This window comes from Delphinus delphis, chromosome 3 (genome assembly GCF_949987515.2).
Source record: "Delphinus delphis chromosome 3, mDelDel1.2, whole genome shotgun sequence".
Taxonomy (NCBI): Eukaryota; Metazoa; Chordata; class Mammalia; order Artiodactyla; family Delphinidae; genus Delphinus; species Delphinus delphis.
The window spans coordinates 7,734,883-7,743,201 of NC_082685.1; the positions used below are offsets into that span (position 1 = coordinate 7,734,883).

Consider the following 8,319-nt stretch of genomic DNA (forward strand, 5'->3'; position numbering starts at 1 on the left):
GCTGGACATGGGGAACCCAGGGCATGTCCACTGACACTGCATTTACCAGACACACTTTGGGTTCTTCCTCTGTGCCACCCATTGCTCTAAGCAGTTTGTTTGTCTTAACTCAGCCCTCACCCAGTGAGGTGGTACTGTTATTATCCCCATTTTACAGAAGAGGAAATGGAGGCACAGAGAGGTCAAATGACCTGCCTGAGGTCACACAGCAGGTAGTTCAGCGAGGATCGAGGCTTTGCCTGAGGGATTCTGGGAGGCCCAATTCAGCCAGGCCTTGAAGGCTGGGTCTATTTTCCCACCTATTTAGCCAGTGGCTCCAGCTGAGGTGGCAGTGTTAACTCCTCCCAAAGGCATCCCTTGCCTTTCTAAAGGGCAGTGGGGTTGGAAGTAGCTTTTCTGGGGTCAAACAAAGGCAGAGGTTTTCCCTGTTAAGGGAAAATGAATCCTGGGTTTGCCATTCACTTGCTGTGTCACCTTGAGCGTGTTTCTGGCCTCTCTGAGCCTCAGTTTGCCCATCAGGACAATGGGAACAATAATAGTGTTAAGTGAGCCAGCACACGAGGTGGACTTGGACGCATGCTTGGCAGATCCTAAGTGTTCAGTAAATGGCAGGCATATCCCAACCCCACCCCCGCCTGCCCCCCACCACAATTGAGTCTGGAATAACTTCCTTGCTGGGCTGCTCTGAGCCTCAGTTTCCCCCAATGAAAGGTGATATTAGGATGGTGGACATGCAGTTTGGTCCCGACCCCTGGTCTTGAGGGCCCCTCTGTGGGCAATGTGGTAACTGACTCACCAGGGTCCCGGCTCCTCCAAGTGTGCACAAGGGGTGGGGGGGATGCTGGGTGGAGGGAGGCCTGAGAAGAAGCAGACCTGCTTCTGCCCATGCAGGGGGCCCCCAGCCTGGTAGAGGGGCGGATCAGGACCCAGGCCATCATGAGACAGGCATCGAGGGGACTCTCATCCCTGGTTTGGGATGGAGTGAAGGTGCCTGGGTACCACCAAAGTTGTTCATGCCCCACCTTGAAGACCAATCCAGCTTCCTCTCTGGGCGCAGTGCAACAGCCAGGCTATCACCTCTAGGGTCCTAAAATGCGGCCCAGTGAGCCCCCGTTTCCCCACCTGGACTGACAAGCTGTGTCTCCCCTACACCCAGATTCATAGGCCTGCCCCTGAGCCGGTGGCTGGGTGTGCGGAACCAGAACAGGAGGCCGGTGAAGCCCAATGCCACGCTGGAGAAACACTTCCTTATGGAAGGGCAGAGACCCACAGAGGTGAGATCCCCGACCCCCTCCTCCCTCCCCATTGGCCTGCTTGGGTCCCCTGGGGGAGGTTCTAGAGGGGGTGTTTGTGAGCAGAGCTGGGTTTTTATAAGGCCTCTTTTTGGGGAGACCCCCACCCTGTGAAACCCCCTACTCCCCCATCTCCAAAGGTAGAGCACCCCACAGGCGAGGTCTGGGGCTATAGGGGAGGGGGGGAGCAGAGCTGGGTCCTGCCTGTCCTGGGACAGGGGCAGGAGGCCACCTCTGTGACCCTGGCCCCCATCACTCCCTCCCCAGCCCCAGATGAGCCTCCTGGCGACCCAGTGTGGGCTCACCCTGCGACAGACCCAACACTGGTTCCGGAGACGCCGGAACCAGGACCGGCCCTGCCTGACCAAGAAGTTCTGTGAGGCCAGGTAAGCCCAGGGTGGGGCCGGGAAGGGGGAGTCTGGGGGTGCGGCGGGGGGTCTGGTCCTTTGGCAGCTGCCTCAGGGGCTCCCTCCCCGCCTGCAGCTGGAGGTTCGCATTCTATCTGTGCTCCTTCATCGGTGGAATCTCGGTTCTTTACCACGTGAGTGTACCTGACAGCTCACCTGCCCTATCCCTCGAGCACCTCGTATGCGCTGGGCCTGGATTGGACTGGGAAGGGGTGTGTGGGGTTCGGGCAGAGGGGGAAGCATGTGCCAAGGCACAGAGAGGGAGGGTGGAGGGAATGAGGCCAGGTCGTGGTGAATGTTCACTCCATGGGTGCCTGTTGAGAGGACCTACTGTGTGTCGGGGCTGGGGATTCTGAATCAGCCCCTGGTCTACAGTGAGAGCGGAGTTGCAACCAGGCAGGAAACAGCCGGCTTGAGTGACAGCAGCATGTCAAGGGCCAGGGAGGCCTGAGGAGGCCCCAGGCCTGGGGTTGGGGGGTTGGGGGGGCTGGGTTCTAACCTCTGGACAACTTCAGACTCCCGTGTCCCCGCAGGAATCGTGGCTGTGGACGCCGGTAATGTGCTGGGACAGTTACCCACAGCAGGTGAGTGGGAGGGGTGGTGTTTGGAGGCTAGTGGGAGGATCAGGGCAGAGTTCCTGTGGCCACAGGCAAGAGCGCCAAAGCTGGAGATCACAACATCATTCCCCCCCCCCGAATCCCACTCTATTCTTTGGCTCCCGTGTGGAATGGAGAGGGGCCAGGAGTCAGGACACCCTGGAAGCAGGAGCTGCCACAAAACCACTGCCCTTGATTACCTCTAAGGATGGGGAGCTCATGCCTTCCTCACTCATTGGGATTCATGTGTCATGGGTTTGAGCAAATAGGGAGGGCCCTACCCCATGCCCCATGTCCCGTGGGAACCTCCACTCCCCACAGCTAACCCTGCACTCCCTGCCACAGCCCCTGAAGCCGGCCCTGTACCACTGGTATCTCCTGGAGCTGAGTTTCTACGTCTCTCTGCTGATCACGCTGCCCTTCGACACCAAGCGCAAGGTGAGGCCAGGCCAAGAGTCTGGCCTGGGGCGGTCGTGACCCAGTTCCAGGAGGAGAGGGGTGGCCTCACCCCACTCCCGGAGACCCTTGGTGTCTCAGGCAGGAGGCGTAGGGTCCACATGCCAAGCAACCCCCTGGGAGGGCCTGCTCCCAGCCCTGCGGGGTGGGGCCGCTCCGGCCCCCCAGCCTCATCCCGTCTATGACCCTCCGTCTCCCGCAGGATTTCAAGGAGCAGGTGGCACATCACTTTGTGACCATCACCCTGATCGTCTTCTCCTACAGCACGAATCTGCTGCGCATCGGCTCTCTGGTGCTGCTATTGCACGACTCCTCCGACTACCTGCTGGAGGTGCGCCTGGCGCAGCACGACCCCTCCCAGCCCCCCGCCCTCCCAGGTGCCCCTGGTGTTGAGGCCCACCCCCTGTCAGTCTTCCTGGGAGGTGAGGCCCAAGCCCCATCATCCGCAGACCACGCACCCCAACTCACTTGGCCCAGGCAGAGGCACCTTTTCCCTGGGAAGAGGCCCCGCCCTTTCTCGGCCCCGCCCCGCCCTTCCCGCGTGCTTCCGCCGCAGCCCCACCCCCAGGTCTATTTCTCTCTGCTGTCCCCTCCAGGCCTGTAAGTTGTTCAACTACACGCACTGGCGGCGCGTGTGCGACGCTCTCTTCATCATCTTCTCGTTGGTCTTCTTCTACACTCGCCTCGTGCTCTTCCCCACCCAGTGAGTCAGCCCTCCCGCCGGGGGTTGGGGAGGTGGGGGCCGGCGGTAAGGCGGAGATCCAAGCCCGCCTCACCCTCCGTTCCTCGGTTCCCGGGTTCCCCGATCCAGATAGCTGGGGTGTGGGCTGGGAGGTTTCCAGGAGGAGGCAAGGAAGGGTGTCCCCGGCACAGGGCGCAGCATATACAAAGGCCCAGAGGTAGGAGAAACAGAAAACTGGGCTTAGTCATCATGCCCTGCCGCGTGCCTGGAACATGGGTTGGGAGACAGCGTCGGGCCCCACGCGCTAAAGTCTTTGCCCGGCAATTTGATGAGCCTGTTGCAACAAGCAGAGGGAACAACGTGAAGGTCCCTGCTCACCTGGAGCTGACACTGGCAGGTGGGGAAATATAATAAGGCAAACAAGTAGACTGCAGAATATGTGAGGCAGTGATCGTGCTAAAGGGAAAAAAAGTTGGGAAGGTCACAGGAACTGTGTGGATAGCTGGAAATAGGGTGGTCGGAGAAGGCCTCACTGACAGCGTTCATATAGAGACCGCAGGGAGGTGAGGGAGAAAACTACTGATCACAGTGGGAAGAGCACCTGCAAAGGCCCTGAGGCAGGACCGTGCCCAGCATGTCGGAGGAACAAAGAGGAGGCCCGTGTGGCAGGACCAGAGTGAGCAAGAGGGAGAGAGCGAGGGGAGAGCACAGAGCTGACGGGAGAGAGTATGCAAGGTCTTATAGGCCTTGGGGAGAAGTTGGCCTTTTATCCCAAGCCAGGTGGGAGCCCTGGAGGGTTCTGAGCAGAGGATGGGGGGAACCTGACTCGAGTACTCACAGGCTCCCTCTGGTGGCTCCGGGGGGAATAGCCGGTAAGAGGTTGGAGCAGGAGCTGGGGGACCAGGGAGGAGGCGACAGCACTGGTCCAGGTGGGCAATGTTGGGGCTCGACCAATGCAGTCGAGAGAAGTGGGTGGACTCGGGGATGACTCAAGGGTCATGAGATGGGAACGGGCTCAGAGTTACTGCTTGAGGATCAGGAGCTTAGCTCTGGCTGCGCCGGGTTTGAGGGGTCTGCAACATGCCCCTCAGGCACCACCACCGAAAAGTGGAGGAAGCAGTCGACACCAGCCTGGGGTTCTGGGAGAGACGTTCATGTCCAGTGTTTGCAGTCGCGAGACTGGACAGGGTCACCGAAGACCAGGTGTGGATAGAGAGGCCCAGTCCTGGGGCCCCCTGATGTTTGCAGGTCGGGGGAGCCTGCAGAGGAGATGGAGAGGGAGAAGCCATGAAGTGGTCTCATGGGAGTGTGGGTCCCTGCAGGCACGTGAGGAAAGAACATGAGGAGGAGGGAGGCCAGCCGGGTGCCTGCTGTCTGATCAAGGCGGGTCACTGATGACCCTACAGCTGATCTGGGTGAAGGTGGTAGTGGGAGGGAAGGGGGAGGGATCTGAGAAGGTGTGAAAGGACCACCCAGGAGAGCTGCTGGGACACTAAGCACCCCCTTGGGGTTTACAGTCACGACCGGCCAGTTGTCCAGCTTGTTCATTCTTTGAATTTAACATAACCAGGTGGGGGGGGGTACTTAAATGCCCAGCTGAAGGGCACAGGTATCATTCTTTGGGGGTGGGTAATGGGGAGCTATAGAAGGTTCTGGAGCAGGGAAGGTCACGCAAGTTAGAGATTCCTAGGACTGGGGGCAACAGCAGCCAGTGAACCCCTGCCTCTCTCCCTCCTGCCCACCCACCGTAGGATCCTCTACACCACATACTACGAGTCCATTGCCAACTCGGGCCCCTTCTTCGGCTACTACTTTTTCAACGTGCTTCTGATGACGCTACAGCTGCTGCACGTGTTCTGGTCTTGCCTTATCCTTCGCATGATCTACAGCTTCATAAAGAAAGGCCAGGTAGGCGGTCCAATGGTTAAGGCTCCCCACCTTGTCAATGGAGGGGGTGTGGGTTCGATCCCTGGTCGGGGAACTAAGATCCCACATGCCGTGCACGTAGCCCAAAACTTTTTATAAATAAAATAAATATTAAATAAGTAAATACATATAAAATAATTTTTAAAAAAGAAAGAAAAAGAAAGACCAGGTAGGGCCGGGCAAGGGTTGGCTAGCTTGTGCCTCCCTGGAGCCCCCAGCCCAGCCCAGCCCCGCCCCGAGCCTCTTCCCTTCTCCCTGTTCCCCAGATGGAGAAGGATGTTCGCAGCGACGTGGAAGAGTCAGACTCCAGCGATGGGGAGGCAGCCCAGGAGTACCCGCAGCTGAAGAACAGGGCGGCTCACCGGCCCGGAGCAGCCCCCACCGATGGCCCTCGGAGCCGGGCAGCCAGGCGGATGGCCAACGGGCACACGCCAGCCACGTAGCCGGCCGAGGACTGACCACAAGGGGCTGCCCCAGCACCCGGCAGCTCGGATTCGTGGGGCGGCTGGACTGGGGACCCTTGGGCCGATTCTGTGGAGACAGGGAGGGCCCCACCCCAGGGACTGATGACCTGTCTCCAGCCCCTTCCTTCTGCCCACCCTCTCTCCTTCCCTCAGGCAAATGGACAGAGCTGCAGCCGGGGGAGAGGGGGGTACAGGCAGCCCGGCAACTGTGAAGAGCCCCAGGCTGAAAGGGGGTCCAATAAAACTTGACCGGAGCCAACTTCTCTGCCTGAGAGCTTGTGTCCCTGTCACAGCTCCTCATCCATCCCCAGAGGCCCCAAGGCAGCCAGGACTTACATACCTCACCAATGGGTCACTCACTGCCACCCCAAGACACAGGCCCACCCCCAGGGGACCCAGACAGTGCGCAGCGCGTGGGGACCCCCTGGGGTGAGTCCCCACCTCCCAGCAGAGCCTCAGCCAAGCTACCTCCTTCCACCCCAGGGCAGCCCTTGGTCAGCTACTCACAGACCTTGCGTACAGATGAGCAGGTGCTGGGCTCAGACAGGTGGAGTCCTTTGCCCAAAGTCACACAGGTCCAAACAGAAGGGCGAAGGGGAGACTCACACCTGTTCCTGCAGCCCCTGCTCAAGCCTGGCAGATCCCCGTCCTCAGGGTCCCCAGGACCTCCCTGGAGACAGTGAAATAGGACTTCGTGGGAGGGCAACTTCCTGCAGGCTTCCCAAGGGTTCAGCCGGCTGATTTCACTGTCTCCTCAGGAGCTCTGCAGGAGGGTGCCCCCCACACACACCCCAGAAATCACTGCCACAAGGTCCCACGCAGGGCCAGAATGTGCTGCCTTCAGGGGAACACCAGAGACAGGAGTCGGAGAAGAGAGAGAAAGGGTGGGGGGACGGGTCTCACCTTCTGTGCTTCTCAACAGAGGAGAGGATGGGAGCGGGGAGAGATGGCAGAGAGGAGAAAGGTCCCTGCTGTGTCTCCACTGAGAAACAAGGATGGAGGGAGAGGAAGGTGTTGCATGTGATCCAGCAATCCCACTCCTGGGCATATATCTGGACAAAACTATAACTCAAAAAGATACATGCACCCCCCCCCCCCATGTTCATAGCAGCACTATTCACAATACCAAGACGTGGAAACAACCTAAATGTCCATCAACAGATGAATGGATAAAGATGCGGCACATATATACAATGGAATGTTACTCAGTCATAAAAAAGAAGGAATAATGCCATTTGCAGCCACGTGGATGGACCTAGAGGTCATCATACGAAGTGAAGTCACTAAGAAAAAGACAAATATCATACGATATCACTTACATGTAGAATCTAAAAACAAGGATAGACATGAACTTATCTACAAAACAGTAAGAGACCACAGACATAGAAAAACAAGCCTGTCGTTACCAAAGGTGGGGGGAGGGATAAATTAGGAGTTTGAGATTGGCAGATGCAAGCTGTTATATATAGAATGGGTAAACAACAAGGTCCTACTGTATAGCACAGGGAACTGTATTCAATATCCTGTGATAAACCATAATGGAAAAGAATATGAAAAAGAATGTATGTGTATGTATAACTGAATCACTTTGCTGTACAACAGAAATTAACACGACATTGTAAATCAACCATACTTCAATAAAATAAAAATGTTTTAAAAAGAGGCAGGTGTTAGAATCACTGGAAAGAGGGACTGGAAAGATGAGAGAGGAGGGAACAATTAGAAGAGCTGAGATGTCATGGGAAGTAGGAAACAAACAGGAAAAGAGAAGGGACAGTGGGGGAGGTGGAAGAAAAGGCGGCATTGGAGAGACACCAGAGATGAGAGGGGAGAGAGCAGACTAGGAGCTTGGAGGATGTGATGTCAGAAGATGGTGAGACCTGGAGGGAAGAAAGGGAGAGGAAAGAAGAGAGAGAAACGGGAAAAGAGGAGAATACCGAGGTGTGAAGGGGTTCTCAGACAGAAATGTGAAAGAAGAAATGTGAAGAGAGGGAGAAGTAGATCCTCGGAGGAGGAGCGAGGGATGAAAAGATGAGCAGGTGGTCCACGGGAGGGAGATGCGAATGGCTTGGAAGCAGATAAAAAGATGCTCAGTCTCACTCCATCTGAGCGAAGCGCAAATTAAACCTACAATGAAATGCCAATTCTCCCTGGCTATCCCCGGCAAAAATACAGAGTGACAGCATCCTCTGTCGGTGAGATTTGCAGGGAAAACGCCTCTGTCCTGGAACACGCCCCTCCCACCACCACCACCCTATCCTCTTTATCCCTAAAAATACGTCTAGATCTTCCTAGTACACCTACAACTCAGTAGAAGGACAACCGACCTAAAAATAGGAGCAAAACCCACCATGGACACTTACAGAAGAGAAGATACTTATGGCCAATAAACGTATGAAGACATACTCAAATCTCAGTGATAATCAGGAAAATGCAAAGCAAGGTGGTGAGGTACCATTTTAAGCCCATTCAACTGGCAAAAATAAACTGGCCAGG

General features: G+C 56.7%; 1 protein-coding gene across 2 annotated transcripts in view; it reads left to right on the plus strand.

The window, feature by feature from the left end:
* CERS4 (ceramide synthase 4) overlaps positions 1-7,450 on the plus strand; it is a 32,027-nt gene extending 24,577 nt beyond the window's left edge. For both annotated transcript variants that reach the window (XM_060007627.1, XM_060007626.1), the window contains exons 3-11: positions 1,157-1,274; positions 1,560-1,678; positions 1,776-1,833; positions 2,233-2,283; positions 2,641-2,733; positions 2,954-3,082; positions 3,348-3,454; positions 5,185-5,341; positions 5,626-7,450. In XM_060007627.1, coding sequence (XP_059863610.1) covers positions 1,157-1,274; positions 1,560-1,678; positions 1,776-1,833; positions 2,233-2,283; positions 2,641-2,733; positions 2,954-3,082; positions 3,348-3,454; positions 5,185-5,341; positions 5,626-5,802 — 1,009 coding nt within the window. In that variant the 3' untranslated portion in view covers positions 5,803-7,450. The remainder of the gene's footprint in view (positions 1-1,156; positions 1,275-1,559; positions 1,679-1,775; positions 1,834-2,232; positions 2,284-2,640; positions 2,734-2,953; positions 3,083-3,347; positions 3,455-5,184; positions 5,342-5,625) is intronic.
* Positions 7,451-8,319: the final 869 nt, after the last annotated feature.